The 15,866-nt window shown below is 43.5% G+C and overlaps 2 protein-coding genes and 1 long non-coding RNA gene across 3 annotated transcripts in view; 2 read left to right on the top strand and 1 right to left on the bottom strand.

Annotated features, from left to right (window-relative positions):
• The window catches only part of LOC136773921 (prolyl 4-hydroxylase subunit alpha-2-like), a 51,409-nt gene extending 42,625 nt beyond the window's left edge, over positions 1-8,784 (top strand). The window contains exons 3-10 of the mRNA XM_066727894.1: positions 3,032-3,354; positions 3,694-3,861; positions 3,979-4,148; positions 4,469-4,735; positions 5,361-5,585; positions 5,858-5,923; positions 6,070-6,235; positions 6,356-8,784. Coding sequence (XP_066583991.1) covers positions 3,032-3,354; positions 3,694-3,861; positions 3,979-4,148; positions 4,469-4,735; positions 5,361-5,585; positions 5,858-5,923; positions 6,070-6,235; positions 6,356-6,450 — 1,480 coding nt within the window. The 3' untranslated portion in view covers positions 6,451-8,784. The remainder of the gene's footprint in view (positions 1-3,031; positions 3,355-3,693; positions 3,862-3,978; positions 4,149-4,468; positions 4,736-5,360; positions 5,586-5,857; positions 5,924-6,069; positions 6,236-6,355) is intronic.
• A 755-nt stretch (positions 8,785-9,539) lies between these two features.
• Positions 9,540-13,698, bottom strand: LOC136773289 (J domain-containing protein-like). Its single transcript, XM_066726846.1, has 5 exons — positions 13,135-13,698; positions 12,959-13,078; positions 12,014-12,115; positions 11,819-11,935; positions 9,540-11,433 (listed from the first exon to the last, which is right to left on the bottom strand). Exons 2-5 carry the CDS (start codon positions 13,040-13,042, stop codon positions 11,215-11,217), a joined length of 522 nt encoding a protein of 173 aa, XP_066582943.1. The 5' UTR covers positions 13,043-13,078; positions 13,135-13,698; the 3' UTR covers positions 9,540-11,214.
• Positions 11,296-12,047, top strand: LOC136773290 (uncharacterized). Its single transcript, XR_010822589.1, has 3 exons — positions 11,296-11,435; positions 11,519-11,823; positions 11,911-12,047. It is a non-coding gene; the product is annotated as an uncharacterized lncRNA (long non-coding RNA).
• Positions 13,699-15,866: the final 2,168 nt, after the last annotated feature.

Raw genomic sequence — 15,866 nt, 5'->3', positions numbered from 1 at the left:
CTGCTGCACATTTTACCTTTTTACCTCCGAGCAAAGCTTGACTCGCGAGAGCGTAGTAATTCTGATATTGGATTTTTCGGGGATTCTTCTCGAATTTCCCGGAATTCTCTAAATTACATTGCACTCGCGTGGGATACGAGGGAGAAAGGGACAAAAATATGGTCAAGCTGGAGAAAAGTGGGTGAAATTAGATTTGTAGATATATATATATATATATATATATATATATAGAGAGAGAGAGAGAGAGAGAGATGCCTTGTAGGTACAGCGCGCGGTACGTATACATGGTACATGCTATATATATATATATATACTGGAACAGGTCTGTCACAGTAGTTGCGAAGTTAATAATCCTGAAGTGTTCGCCGGTGCGCTTGTGCGGGGTCGATCCATTATTCTGCCTCGTTGGGCCCCTGCGCGAAATTAGAAGATGAAAATTTGATTAATCCTGCACGATCTGACATCGATTTCGATATCAGCGGCTACTCAAACTCTCTTGCATTATTTCTACGTGCGTCGCTCGCTTCCTCCCCCCCCCCCTCCCCCCTCCCCCCATACGGTTTTATATTATATCCTGCATTATATATAGCATATCAGTTTTACGGAAGCATTTGCCCCCCGTAGATTTATAATTGTATTTTTCGTTCACCTCTAACAAAAACCAGAATATAAAGTCAATATAGCTTATGTAAACATTTCCTGGGAATTTTTGTTTACATTCTGCGTGCGAATAAAGCACTTGTATGGAAAATACACGCATCGACTGCTTCGAATCTGCTGCAATCAATTTAAGCAGAATGTATCTGTTAATTTTTGTTGCTCCAGCTGCTCTTGCATTCCAGCTGTTTTGCTATTATTGTGCAAATGTAATGAAACCTCTTTAATTATTGTTTATTCTTCGGAACGCGCAACGTTATAGCAGTCGCGAGGATAATAATCCCTGAGCGAACAATAGAAAACGACTCTCCATTTCGTTTTTAATTATTTAAGTTTCTCGGAGTCCGTCCGTCCGTCCGCCTATTCCCGTTCCGCCGTTCCTGCTTCAGCCTCGGTTTGTCTTCATTCGTCCCCGTCCCTCCAATGTAAATTCTTAATAAACGCCTAACTTACTCGAGTTTGCACTATTCTCGCGCTTTTGCTTCTGTCAAATTTTTCATTTCACAAAAAGAGCTGCTTTTTTGCTCGCTCGTATAAATATTTCACTCCTCTCGGTACCGTATGAAAATCTGTCGGTCATATAAGTGACAATTGAACGCGACAAAATTACACCTTACCCGAGCTCCGTAGATCGACTTTTTAATAGATTCGCGAATTTTCGTAGGATTTTCCACGAATAAAACATTCGGAAGGATTACGGGCGATCGATTTTGGTCAAAACAACAACAAAAAACACTAGTATATGTTTACATATATAGCCAGAAATAAATCCATTGTACATTAAATCCTACCGATTCCGTTAATTATAGAGGGAGAATTTTTGTGTTCTATTTGGCAAATATTTACGGCTCTCTCGAGATTGGAGAAGGAGGGTTGGGGGGGGGGAGGGAGGGGAGAGTCGTATAATGCAAGGAGGAATCGATTTGTCGACACGATTGCCAAAGTAGCTGGAAATATTGCGAGGTGATTTTCAGGTGGGAAGGCGACGCTTGGGGTTAAATTTAGTCGAATGCATTACTCCGGTTGCGCTAGGTCGGAAGTTGATTTCGATCGATAAGGTTTAGGCAAAGGTTCGTTAAACGCTCTGCGGGGTTATGCTATATATATATATATATATGTAATACTATACGAATCGCTGAAATCACCGGGCAGAGACTCCACTCCGCGCAGACACGATTCGTCGAATGGTGCAGGACCATTATATCCTATACTCCCACTACCACCACCATCACCACCACCACCACGTCACCTTTAAATCCTTCCGCGCAGAAAATCCAAAATCTCCCGCCGATCAAACTGAAATTCCCAATATTTTATCCCTCTCCAAGTTGCGCGTGATTCGTTGACTTCGCATTAACTGCCATTATGTGCTTGACACACGGGACGTCGCAGACTTCTCAAGGGTATTATTGCGTTAAACGGAATAAAGGTGAAAAGGGTTAGGTCCAAGCTGTGGAAAAGCTTGGATATTTTAATAGAATATTGGTGCAAAGATGCCCGATGAAATTTAAAGTTATTGAAAATACGAAGGAATAATGTGCCTTGAGGTGATGCTGCACAAGTATATATGTATATCTGCGTAGATATATAGAGCAGTGCTAGAAAGCAAAGTTTTCCGATAGAATTTTCAAAGATATAGCCGATGGAGAGAGTGGAGTGAATCGAGGCAGAGTGGTTGGCTGGTTGAAAGAAAATGGCAAAAAGATGCGCGGCTGCTAATTAAGCGATGCCAGAGCCGAGATAGCGTTGGCCCGATTACAATTTTAATTAAGATCCTCTCTACTTATAGCAAAGCCGCTCTTTTCACAGAGCGGTTCTTGCGTTTCCATAAGGATTATCGACGTGGATTCGTCGAGCAGCTGCGAATACACGGGTATAAGAGAACTTTTTTCGCGTTATTGACATACGCTTTGTTTACCAACTGGTCGTTCGCGGTCGAAATTCCGTGGAAGAGCGAGGCTGGGCCGTGGCGCGCGTTATGCAGTGTAACGGAAGAATTTTAAAATGGCGTGCTCTTTCCGAGAACGTGTCTGTTATTGTTATTATCGTCAACATTATATCCTTCGAGAGAGAATAGTCCCACAGCAGGTTGTTGCTCGGATCGATCCACTTTTAATATACGAGAGCACACACGGAGAGACGCTCGGTGTTCTTCTCTTTCCGTATCTCGGCGTAGCTTACCTAACCTTACCTCGTCTCCCAACCTAACCTAACATGACCTATAGGCAAGCCCGTGGCTCTCCCCAGAAATCGAGCTTTAACGACTCTGACGGAATATTGCGAGGAGGCATAAACGAATGAAAATATTTTGCCGCGGCGTTCGACGAGTTCATTACTCGATAGAGACGAACGATAAATCGATTGATCGTTGCAGGAACGTCGAGGAGTACTCGCGCGAGCATCAGGAGGCCTCGAGAAACATACAGCAATACCTGTCGAATCCCATAAACGCCTACTTGCTGGTCAAGAGACTCACTACCGATTGGAAGAGGGTGGAGGAAATTATGACGCAAGACGTCGGTAAATCCTTCGTGGCCAATATCACCAGCTCGAGGATAGACCTGAAATTCCCGACCGACGAGGATCTCAACGGTGCAGCGGTCGCTTTGATGAGGCTTCAGGACACTTACAAGCTGGACACGGCTCAAGTTGCTCGCGGTGTGCTTAACGGGGTTCAGTACAGTACGGGATTAACCGGTGAGTCGAGGTTCTGCATTATCAACCGAGCACCCCCTCCCCATCCCTTTCCACGAGCCTCCAGTAGTATATGGCCCAGTTTTCATGAATTATTAAGCAACCTAACCTTTACTACTACCCCCGGTGTACAACCTTTTCCCAAGAACCCTCTTCCCGCTCGATGCTTAATGCTTGCCTCCATAGACCAGAATATCCCTAATTAATTATTCAGAAATTATGCAACCCGAAGAATGCCTCTCAGCGTATATATATATATATATATATATATATATGAATATACGCAACGATCAGCGTAATTGATAAACCGAACAGAGATTCAGATTTCAAATGGCTTTTCAGCGAGCGATTGCTTCGAATTGGGCAGACAATCCTATCACAATCGGGACTATTACCACACGGTTCTCTGGATGCAAGAGGCAATGGATCGTCTTCAAGAGGAGCAAAATTCCACCACGACCACGAAGCCCGATATCCTCGAGTACCTGGCCTTCTCAACGTATATGCAAGGTTCTTCCTCGTCTTGTCTCTTGCGTCGTTCGATATCTCTCTGCGCTATATATATAGATATATATATATATATATAAATAAATAATTTGTACGATATACCGCGTGATTTCATTGCAGGTAACGTAGCAAGGGCGCTGAGTATGACAAACGAGCTGCTGGAGTTGGTGCCAACACACGAGCGTGCTTTGGGTAATCGAGCTTATTACCAGAAGGAGATACAGAAATCCAACAAAGCTAAAAAGAAGCGTGGCGAGGACGGTGGCGATGACACTGCTCTTCCGGACGAGGCAAGTGCACGCAGCAGCGTCAATTATCTCCTTGTTTGTTGTTGCATCGTTGCCTGTGGATATAGAGAGGCTGTAGTACCGCGTCATTGATACGATTATGAGCCTAGGCCAATTATCAATCGTATCGACGAGGGACGGTAACGCGCCAGTCTCCTCCAATTAGGCCATCCCATTAATCCGTTATCGTTGTGCGCGCTCTGCAGTTGCAACAACCGTTCGATAATAATAATAGTAATAACGATTGTAGCAATAACAATAGCAAAGCTATCGCGTGACACGTTACTGCTTCCACCACGTTGTTTCATCTGCTCGAATTTTAGCGCTTCTCGGTCGCCGAGGAAAAAGTTAAGAGCTGGGACGAAATGACGGAGCGAGAGAGGTACGAGATGCTTTGTCGAGGAGAGGTTAAAGTCTCGCCGGAAATAGGAAAAAATCTCAAGTGCCGCTACGTGGACCGTGGTATCCCATTCCTGAAGATAGCACCTTTCAAGGAGGAAGAGGCTTACTTGGATCCTCGAATAGTCGTTTACCACAACGTCATCACTGACGAAGAGATCGAAACCATCAAAAGGATGGCCCAACCTAGGGTAAGATATATATACTCGCTCCTCGCTAAAATCGAAATTTCCTCCAGAAGAGAAAATATATCCTTCTTGACTTCTCTCGTATTTTCCTCGGATAACGCGAAACTTTCAATTTTAGCTGCGTGATAAATATATAAAATCATTTTATACTTGTTTATTTATAATATTATTAAGGAGCAATGCGTTGTTTACTCGTTACATTTATATATATATATATATATATATATCAAAGCATACAAGGTTTGCTATACTTTACCTATACACCTCGCATGGTACACGAGTGGAAGAAGAGTAAATAATAATATTTGCTTGCTCGATGAAATGAATAAACTGAGATTTATTTACATCTCGGAAGATTTCAGACGAGTACAGGAATCGTGATTCTTGTTTACTCGTCGTGTATCCGAAATTATGCGAAATGCGCATAGAGATGTAAAGAAAACTCGTCGTCGAGGCTGTAAATATGTGTATACACACACACACACATAGTGTATAGTAATAGCAGATTGGGACGTGCTCGAACGGGACGGGACGGGACGGAAAGCGGAGCGATTATGTTGGGAAAAGTGAACAAGGGGAATGTGCACGGGCAGGACGGTTTTCCTAATTTTCATACACTTTGTTTCAGTTCAAACGGGCCACCGTGCAAAATTACAAGACTGGCGCCCTGGAGATTGCTAATTACCGCATTAGCAAGAGCGCCTGGTTGCAGGAACACGAGCACCCTCACGTAGCGGCAGTTAGCAAGCGTGTCGAGCATATGACCAGCATGACTGTAGACACTGCCGAGGAGCTCCAAGTAGTCAACTATGGAATTGGTGGCCACTACGAGCCGCACTTTGACTTTGCCAGGGTAAACAAATTTCCTCCTGTGCAACGCTCAAATATTCTAATAAATAATTAATAACCTTCGTATGTCCTTCTCCGCGATGCACCGCGAATGCGCGCAAATTCGCCAAAGTGCGATCCGTATATAGTATCCGCTAAATTCCCCGCTAAATAATTGACAACCTATAAATACGCACGTGCGGAGCATAATAATTTGCGCAGGGAACCAGCCAAATGAATAATCAACGAGCCCTAATAGTCCCTGTATAATTGATCGCTCCATGTTTTCTATTGCAGAAGGAGGAGACCAATGCCTTCAAAAGTTTGGGTACCGGAAACCGTATAGCAACAGTGCTTTATTACGTAAGTGAGGAAGGAGGGCTTGCGTGATTACTCACTGTAATTGGCAATCGCCTCGTTCAGACCATCTTTTTAATTGGCTCTCCAGACATTTTAAAGCAGTGTTTCGGAGACTACATCTCTGCGCGTGCTCGCGTCTTTGATTTTAGATGAGCGACGTCGAGCAAGGGGGTGGAACCGTCTTCACCGCTATAAACATTGCTCTGTGGCCTAGGAAGGGTAGCGCAGCTTTCTGGTACAATTTGAAGCCAAACGGCGAGGGAGATTTCAAGACGAGACACGCCGCATGCCCCGTGCTAACTGGATCCAAATGGGGTGGGTATCTAGTCGAGCGCCAAGTCGATCAGTCATTCTTGTATTTTCTCCGGACCGACGTCGCAAGAACCTCACCCCACTCTTTTTACCGCTTACTCATCCTTCCTCGACTTGTTGCAGTCGCTAACAAGTGGCTCCACGAGAGGGGTCAAGAGTTCCTGAGGCCTTGCACACTGGAGAACCAAGCTGCTGACGAGGAAGATGTCAGGCATTAGCTCTAATGACCAGCGACCATCGTTCTACGATCCAGCTCTGGACATATCCCAAGAATTGTTCGCCGAGGGACGAGGGATCTTATCACACGCCTTGTCCAAAAGCGACTCTGTCTCGTATCTCACTGCGCGCACTCCCTCATCAGAATTTATCCACGCGAGACTGGATAAATAGGGAACTCCCCCACCCCCGCCCTCTCAGGAAGGGAAAAAAATTGCTCAGAAACTCAAATTTCGAGTTTAATTTATATATTAATATATACACCTGCATACATACGAATATATATATATATCTATATATAGATAAAAGCTTCGTCGATTTGTACCAGTTAGAGAGGAGCGAGCTTTTTTTTCTAGCGCATCTTTAGAGGTTTTTAACCCCCGTCACGTTCAACGGGCCAGCTCGTTAACTTTTATCCCGTAGCAGAATCTTTTTATTTCCATCATTTGCATTGGATATTTCGTACCGAAGAATAAAACTGATGATCCTTTCAACGTTCTCGGTTTTACCGGTGCACCGTCGGTACGCGCTGCTTGGTGCTCAGGCTCACAGGGATTTGAGCAAGTTTTTCCCCTTATTTTGCTTTGATAAAAGAAACTCGAAGATACCCCGGACGGTTCTCGAGCTTGGTTTTTTTTTTTTTTTTTTTTTTCGTCTTTCTTTCGGTTTCCATTCTTCGATGCGCCAGATCAGCACGGAAGAAATCGAGAGAGGAGCGTCCTCATCCACGCTGATCAATACTTTTTGTATCATTCACCCAGCATTTTTGTCAGTTTCTGTACATATAATAGTCATACAACATAGCGGATAGGAGTACTCGTTGCGAGCTTGTATACGAATTGCTTGTAGGGAAGGACTGTGACCATAGTTACGAAACGATGCATTTTTTACGTCTCTTTCGTAATTTATCTCCATGAGCTCCCATCGGCAATCAAAGGCGCGTCAGCCAATTTCGACATCCGATCTTATTATCAGAGGTGCGTTGAAAAATTTTCTCAAAAATACCGAATAAAATTACGATCCGATTGAGTTGGAACTAATTCTAAATGGGCGACGATACTTTACACCAGAAATGTTCAAAGATACTGTTTTCCTGTTGTTATTATTAGGATCCAATGATCATGGTATAGGGTACAGGAAAATCGTGATTAATGGAGGGAGATTAAGGGAGATTCTCTCGAACGACGCGATTCGAAAATCGAGAGGTTTTTTATTGTTACGACACTTTGTTAAGCGTGATTGTTAGGCCTAAAGAGATACATTATTGATAAGCGAGTTTTTCTCGAGCATGTGAGAACTGCAATGTTCGAATCGTTGCAAAGTTCGCGGTTCCTCTTGTGGATACCGCTCATCTGTTTCCTATATACATATATATATATATATAGTATAATTACCTAGCAATAAGTTGATTCGCATCTCTCGTTATAAGCTACCATTAAGAAGTATATGAACAAAAATATCGATCAATAAAAATATGCAAAGCCGACAATTGGCTGTATAATACTACTATTGCTAAACCGCAAATACTTGCTGTCACTCTTTACTCTGGATTTTATTTTGTTTTGGCTTCATCCCTCTTATCCCTGGAGGATCACTGCGGGCAATTGCCATTTCCTGCGTTATCTGCCGGATACTCAGCTGATAATGACGAATTTGGAATTCATGGAAATTAGTGGCGTGCATACGTGGTTTAGATGCCATAATAAATTTATTGGTAGCCCGTGATATGCTCCAGGTATCATTACAGTTTTCTGTAATCCTTTTAGCATAGATTAATCCGCTCGTTCCGGCACGTTTAATATTTTACTGCAACGTCCAAAATTAGCTTTACCAACATTATAAAATATACATTTGCATATTATAACGCCGAAAACGATCTCCTCTCGGGCGTTTCGATGATACGAGGACCGGTAGGATTTCGTTGGAAATTAATGTAATAGCAGCGAGCCGAGCGAGATTTGGCGACAAGTCGAAAAATTGCTCTCATCGATATTCCGGATGGAATTATAAAGTTGGACGGGGATAAGTTTAAGGTGTGCGTGCAAAGTGGCTGGCAATGTGCAAAAGCGTGAAAAATCGGTTAGGAAGGGAATGAAACGGAGGAAGAAGGAAGAGATGGAAAGTGGGATAAGCGGGTGGGTGCAGGAGAGAGCAAGTAGAGTGTAGGTGAGGTGTGGAGGAATGCGAAATGACTAAGAGGACAGGCGACTGGCTTGCACGAGTGTTCGCGACACAGCATCGATCGTTTCGAGCCACTCCGCCCTTCGGCACTTCCTTTGATCAAAATTCTCGTACGCACGGATGAACAGGCTCCACCTTCTCCCATCCGTGCACCCCTTTCATCCCTCCAGCCTACCGCACCTACCTCAACCACCACCCCCCCCCCCCTCCTCCCTGCTACACGGCCTCCGCGTTAAATCGATTTTCTTCCTATCCTAGAAAACTTTAGCCTGAAATTAAAAGTTCAACACCCAGTGCATTCCTCGGTCTCTTCGCGATCGTTCCTTCATTTTGGAGAACCTCGCCTCTCCTCCCTCCACCCCACTCTATTCTACATCTCTCGCCCCTTCCATTAAACCCTGCAGAGGCGCAAAAACTGTTCTTTTTTTATTTCTGCAACGAACAGTCCTCTCTCAGCGTCCTTCGTATATACCTCCTCCCACTTTTTATATAGGTCAAAGTTTAGAACGTCGCGCGTCGTCGGCGGCCAACTGGAATGGTCGCCGATAGAATTTGAAACAACGGAATGCCCTACAGGCTGCTGCTCCTCTTCTGTGTCGTCGTTATCAGGCGGGCTGCAGCCGCGCACGAACCCAAACCAATTAGTTTCTTCTTAAAAAACCTACTCGACTAGAGGTTTGCAAATGAAAGTGGAGTATAGTCGATAAGTCAACGAGTTATTTTTCACGAGTTTGCCCGATCCACTGGAATTGCATTCCTGCAATGGGAAAGCTTTTAGCATTTTAGTGAATGGAACGTCAAAAACAGCTACTACCTCCTCTGATCCAAATATCGCTGTAGCCAGTATATGGTACGCTCGTACCCATAAGGATGCTTCGCGCGATATGTTCAATAAATCCTGCTCGTCCACCTCTTTTAATTAAACACATTTATTGAACTTTATACATCGCCAATTCGGCCAGCGTATTTGACCGATATAATTTTGGTATTAATAATAATGATAATATTAATAATATTAACAGCAATAGCAGGTACATAGGTAATGTAAACGATATTAATAATAATTGTATTGAACGCTTGTACAGTTACGTTTTAGATAAATTTTCTCTGCGTTTTCAGGATATTAAAGTGTAGTACATGCTATACATGAAGGAACGTGCGTACACGTAGTAGAAGGACGGACAGGTGGAGGAATGAGAAAAGCAAAAACGATGAATAATTATGATCAATTAATCGTCGTCTTTTTACACCGATAGTTTTTAATTGATTGATGCTCAATTGACTCTTTTTTCATCACACGTCTTGGAAAAATGCTCTCTCCCCCTTCCCATTAATTACTCTCGCTTAAAAGCATTTCCTCGGTAGCGGAAATAGAGGAATGGAAAAATTCGCCATCCCTTACTTCCGTACAATCCATATACATATATATATATATTTATCTCCATTCTTTTTCTGCTTTTGAAAGTTTCACAGTGATAGAGATGTCGTTAAATAGGACAAAACAAAGCGTGCTTTGTCCGTGATACGAAACACAGGTACATACGAAACGCGCCTTTTATGTGTAGCTCGTGACAATGGAGCACTCGAGTTTATCAACAGACTCGATAATGACGTAGCTACGGCCCCCCTTTTCCACCCCCCCCCCCACTCTTCTCAAAAAGCCATATTCCTCCCATCCAATGCTTTCCACTATCTTTTCAATCAGCCGGGAGCTCTCAACGTTATTCTTATCGTCGAGTAACATCACTGTTTGTTAAATGCTTTTCTCCTCTCTCTTTCGTATATATGCATAACTAACTGACACAGCTTTATCGAGCACTCTCATTGTCTACGCTACTTACTTTTACCGAGTCATTATCACCATCATCATCATCACCATTATAATCATCGTCTTTTCCGAGACTTCTCTTTATCCTTTATAATCACTATTATTATTAATATCCATTATATTATCTTCTCTTTACGAAAAAAGAAACCTCGACACGCTTTTACGAATCTTTTATACGAAGCTCCTCGTCCAAATAGTCTCCGCAGAGAGCTAACCTTTCAACGTTTCACCGTTCGCGTGTCTTGTACTCGATACTGTATCAAGCAGCGCCATCTTTCCTCGCGCGACAGTCGATTTGGACGAAGTTGGGGATCCAGATTGATCTTGTCGCTTTTATCAATAATAACATAGGAACAATTTTTTGTAAGGGAAGACTCAACGGTCAGCGACTCGAAACACGAGCAGGGATAACTTACGTGTCGACTTATCTTTATATATGTATTCTCGATATTTATCTATGGCAAAATAGTTTTCCCGCGCAATTTCTTCTCTATGGTTCCTGCTACTATCCCTGTTCTACGCGCCACGTCTCGATACTCGCTTATTATATTTATCTTACTTAATTCTGAGGATAAAAAAAATATTACACGTTATTGCACGAGGTACAACTATAGACAGACGTACACAGTTTGCCCATTTATTCTTGACGAGTTGAAATTCGCAAGTGATAGAGATGGAGGGGAGAGATATTTGAATGAAAATAAAAGTTATATATATAGTATAAAGGTATAATGGAGGGATGGGGGCACAAGTTGATTTAGATCTCGTAGTTGCGAAATTTGTTGATGACCTCGGTTGGGGCCTGAGATTCCCAGTTGACGTTGCTCTGTCGTCCGTAGTAGATGTTGGCGCCACCTTCGGAGGCCCTCCGATGCGGATTGGCTGCCTGGCCCCTCGCGTTTCCCGGTGAGCCACTCGCACCGCTAGAGTCCGGCAGCATCCTGTCCTTCGTCTTCGGCGTGCTCCAGTGCATCGACTGTGAGATCCCATATTCCACTTACCAATTTCTCTCTCTCTCTCTCTCTCTCTCTCACACACACACTTTCATTCTGTATTTCTAGCACAACGCGCAAACATAACCTCTCTTTCTCTCGCGCTCATTGGACCAATCGCGTTCAGCCTTCTATTCAATCAGTCAACAACGTTTCCATCATATTTGCTCGTCAATTTCTATCTACATTCTACCGGTTCGTCAAAGGATACTCTCGAGCCCGAGCGAACCGCCCAGGCAGAGAACCCTTTGAGGAAATGTCAAGATCCAAGTAAATCCAGCGAGTGGAAAAGTAGTCTCTTTCATCAATCGATAACGCGACGCGACGAGAGTAAATAGAGCAGATTCCCGGAAGATGGTGTGTACTCACCTGCTGTACGTGCTCCTTCATGCCCAGCCATTGTTTGTAACTGATCGAGATACCGCTGTGTCGCCATTTGTCATAATTGTTTCTTTTCTCAGGATCGCAGAGGATCTCCTTGGCGTTCTATCAACAAATACAAACACATTCAACGAACGCTGCTTTTCACTTAACCGAAGAAATAGTAGAGCAGAGAGCGGTCACCTTCAGCTGCTGAAACTTCGCCTCGGCCTCTTTGTTACCCTCGTTCTTGTCCGGATGATATTGCAACGCTAGCGCCTTGTACTCCGCTGTGATCTGCTCGACCTGAAAATACCATAAACGCGACTTGACAATCTTTTTATCTCGCTAATCGCTCGGTTATAAGCGTCGGAAAAATCAGTGGATTTGAACAGCTGGCCGAATCGAGCGAACCTGAGTAAACCGAATTATTTACAGACGTTGCATTCGATAGTTCGGTAACGAGAATAATCGCAGTAGTAAGAATGAATTTAATTTTCAAGCTACGAGTTGAAATTCAGTTTTACGGAGAGCCCAAATTGAGTGGATAAACTCGAGGAGGATTTTGCTCAGTTATTATGGCTATTATTTTTTAATTCTATAATATTATATCACAGAGGTAAACCGTGAGTAAAGGCTAGAAACCTTTTTCCTTAATTTCCTACTGTAGCAGACTTTGTCCAATTAAATTTCATCAGAGTCGACAGCTTTATTAAACAATGAGCTTAATCTCATTAAACCTGCAGAGGTCGAAAGAAGCAAGTTTTAGTAAAAGATATTTAGTTTAGCGTAATTGTTCAAGAGAAATATTAGAGGTACGGAGAATTTCAGCAGTAAATAGAGAGAAGGACTCGCGCTCTCTTGACTATACGAATAAAAGCAAGCAGCAGAGATAATTAATGCGAATGTGCGTTTCAATTTTCAGCACCAGTCGAATGAGACTTCGTTAAATAGACGTGAATTTTCAAGAGATTCGAGTAACTGAGAGTTCATTGAATTACACAGATTAAATAAGTTGATGATAGAGGCGCAGTACGGTGGCGCGCGGATAAATGAATTGACGAGTAAAGGGGGCCATTATACATATAGTAAAGTTATGACAGGTGTGACTATATAGCGTTTGTACAAGCTAACCGATTGACAGCTTACCGTGGCAGACTCGTCGCAGCCTAGCAGAGCGTACAAATCCTCATCATCGCTGGGCTTGTAGCTGAGTATATTATCGACGTTCATCGTGGCCAAGATTCGCGCAGGCACTACCGTCCACTACTGGAAGAATTCTTAATGAAAAGTTGGTCGAGCAAATGAATTACCGACGCACCCACCGTTCTGCTGGTTCTTTTCTACGACCAGCTTGTTTTCCTCGTATGCTTGACCTCCTACGTAGTTTATCCTGCTGACTCCCCCTCTCCTAACCTTCCACGTTCACTCTCTCCCTCTCTCCCTCGAAACCGCGCGCGCGCGCGCTATTTCTTCACTCGAAACTATTATCTTTTTCTCTCTATTCCACGGATCAACGTCTCCCTCTCTCGAGAAATATCCGTTCTCTCTCTCTCTCTCTCTCTCTCTCTCTCTCTCTCTCTCTCTCTCTCTCTCTCTCTCTCCTATACACGGTAAAACTCTGTCTCTCCTCGTTCGACCGTTTGGCTTATCCACCGCGCTCTTCGCCTTTCTCTCTCTCTCTCTCTCTCTCTCCCCCCGTCTAACTATATTCAGTAGCTCGCAGCGCTGTCGTTCCCTTACCCTCTCTACCGATTCAATAGAGTCTCGTGTGCGCGAGCGCGCGCTTCTCAAAAACTCGCCTATTCTCTCTCGTCTGGGTCCTGTCGAGGATTCAACGGTTTCAACCGTCACCTGTTGCGAACGCGAGCGCTCAACACGCGAGACCAAAGTGATGTTTCGAGAGGCCTGGAAAGCCCCGATTCCCGGCAAAAAAAAATTTCACGCATGCGTGGTACCAAGGTCCATTAGCTGCACCTGCGCAGCATCCCTCTTTCGCTCTAATCCCCCCCCCCCCCCCCACTCCTTCATCCGCAGCAGGTCGCCTGCCATTTCGCTCCATTATCCTTTTCGTCTTCATCCACTTCCACGCATTTCCCGTTTATCAAGAACCCCCCCCCCCCTCCCTCCACCTCTCCGACAGTCATGTTTACCTTAGCGAGACTGTAATTCGTGCTCGCGAGTTGATCTGCCCGCGCACTCGTCCATCCGAATACTAGACTACCCTCTGACCTTGAACTGATTCTTATCAGCTCTCTCTATCTCTTTCTGCGCCCAGCCGTCCGCTCGACCGATTGATTTTCAAAACTACAAGCCGATCTCGCTCGACCATGTCCGTGAAGCCTCGCCCCACTCGGCTACTCGGTTATGGTATTATACATATATATAGGTAGGTAGAGACTCCCTCGGTAAATCAATCTCACTCGAATCTCGGACTCCTGAAAATTCCATTAAAAGACCATAAATGAAATTTCAAAGCTCCTCTCCAAAGGATATTGAGTAAAAAGTTTATGAATCTCGGTAGATAATCGATGTTGCGCGCTTTGGCTTTGTATATATATATTGCAACGTATAACCGAAAATAGATGTTGCAATTTATATAGCGCGGAATATAAAGCGAGATAAATTCCATATGATGCATTTATTGGTTTTGTGGCTTATTTCTGGAGCAAATCCGCGTATAAATAAAGCGTTGATTAACGTCGCTGCTCTTGGATTATCCTGCTCGAGAGTTAGATGTATACTAATATTCCCAACGGTTTCTCTTGCTTTAAAAATTGTTCCTTGGCGCGACTTAATAGCGATAGCGAAGTTGGTAAGTTTGATGGTAATTTCTTTTAGTTGGCGTTGCAACCGGATATGCAAAGTTTCGCAGGGGAGCCTCGGAAGACCGCTTCTTCTTGTTCTTCTTCTTCTTCTTACTCGTTAAGGATGTAAATTTACCCCCAGGATTATGCACTGTCGGTGAAAAACGGTAGGCTTATGGCCACGAAAACGTGACTGAATGTGTACAGGATCATTAAACATTCGACGCGCAACAGCTACACAGAGCCATGGAAGACGCCAAGGATCATTGGATGCTTTTCTTTAACGAGCGAGACCTCGTCGCAAAAACTATCATCGATTGATTCTCTCTCGTTAGAAACGTGTCTACCTATTACGCTCTTTAAATCGTTCCTCGATGCACGAGAATAATTACCTCGAGCTTTCTTTCATTCAAATTGCACTTTTTCTTTCGATTCTTTCTTTTAATTGTATCAATGCGATCGCGTAGTTTGCAAATCTTTGTCTTTGAAATAAATCCTGCTGCTGGGTTTAACCAAGGTACAAAGCACCAACTTTCTCTCGTATTTTCATCATGGTTTACACAAGCCTCGAGAATATTGTATGTTTTGGTATAGGAAATGACATTTGGGGTACATTTGGCTGGCACGTGTCACGCAGACCCTGCAAACTTTCAAGGACCCTTCCAGTCGGATGGAAATTGAATCTGGGCTTGAAACGAGTGTCAAAAGTAATCGAGAAAAAATACCGGAAGAAGAGAAGAAAATCTTCGAGAGATTTTCCTGTCGAGCGAGCGAAATGGAGGAGGGGAAGGGGGGGGGGGAGTAATACGGTCACGCCGAGAGGGTTCGTGAGACAATAAAAGAGAAAAGGAGGGGGGGGGGAGAAGGAGAGGGTGAATCCTTCGCAAGAAAACTCACGCTTGGGGAATTTCGCGTTCACATGCGTGACTGACACGCAAACTAAACTACTTAATGTCTAATGTTTCATTCCAATCAAGATTTATCGGATAAAAGCCCAGTCCCCCTACTTTTTGTCTAATTAAACATTTCTCTGCCGTATAAAAATTAAATTCCGGTTTGCTCGTTCGTTTTTTATACGATTGAGAGAACAGTGCAATTTTTTAACAAATTTATATTTCTTTACCGCAACTGTATACAAAGGTGAACTTTTCTATTAATTCAAATTTTTACAAAAATAAGAGAACAATGGAATTTTCACGAAAGTCTTTGCAAAAACTACCAGACTATATATTTTCTACAACTTTATATAT

Source organism: Prorops nasuta, unplaced genomic scaffold (assembly GCF_024137725.1).
Source record: "Prorops nasuta isolate Cenicafe-Biocafe unplaced genomic scaffold, Cenicafe_Pnas_1.2 PNAS00005, whole genome shotgun sequence".
NCBI lineage: Eukaryota > Metazoa > Arthropoda > Insecta > Hymenoptera > Bethylidae > Prorops > Prorops nasuta.
The sequence above is the reverse complement of the archived record's forward strand: the minus strand, read 5'-3'. Positions and strand labels throughout refer to the sequence as shown.

Bases quoted from the DNA above. Each gene is read 5' to 3' on its own strand.
- LOC136773289 (XM_066726846.1), bottom strand. From the start codon at position 13,042: ATGAACGTCGATAATATACTCAGCTACAAGCCCAGCGATGATGAGGAT. The intron at 12,116-12,958 runs GTAAGCTGTCAA...TGGTATTTTCAG, and splicing joins GCTGCGACGAGTCTGCCACG to GTCGAGCAGATCACAGCGGA. The intron at 11,434-11,818 runs GTGAGTACACAC...GGGATCTCACAG, and splicing joins TGAAGGAGCACGTACAGCAG to TCGATGCACTGGAGCACGCC.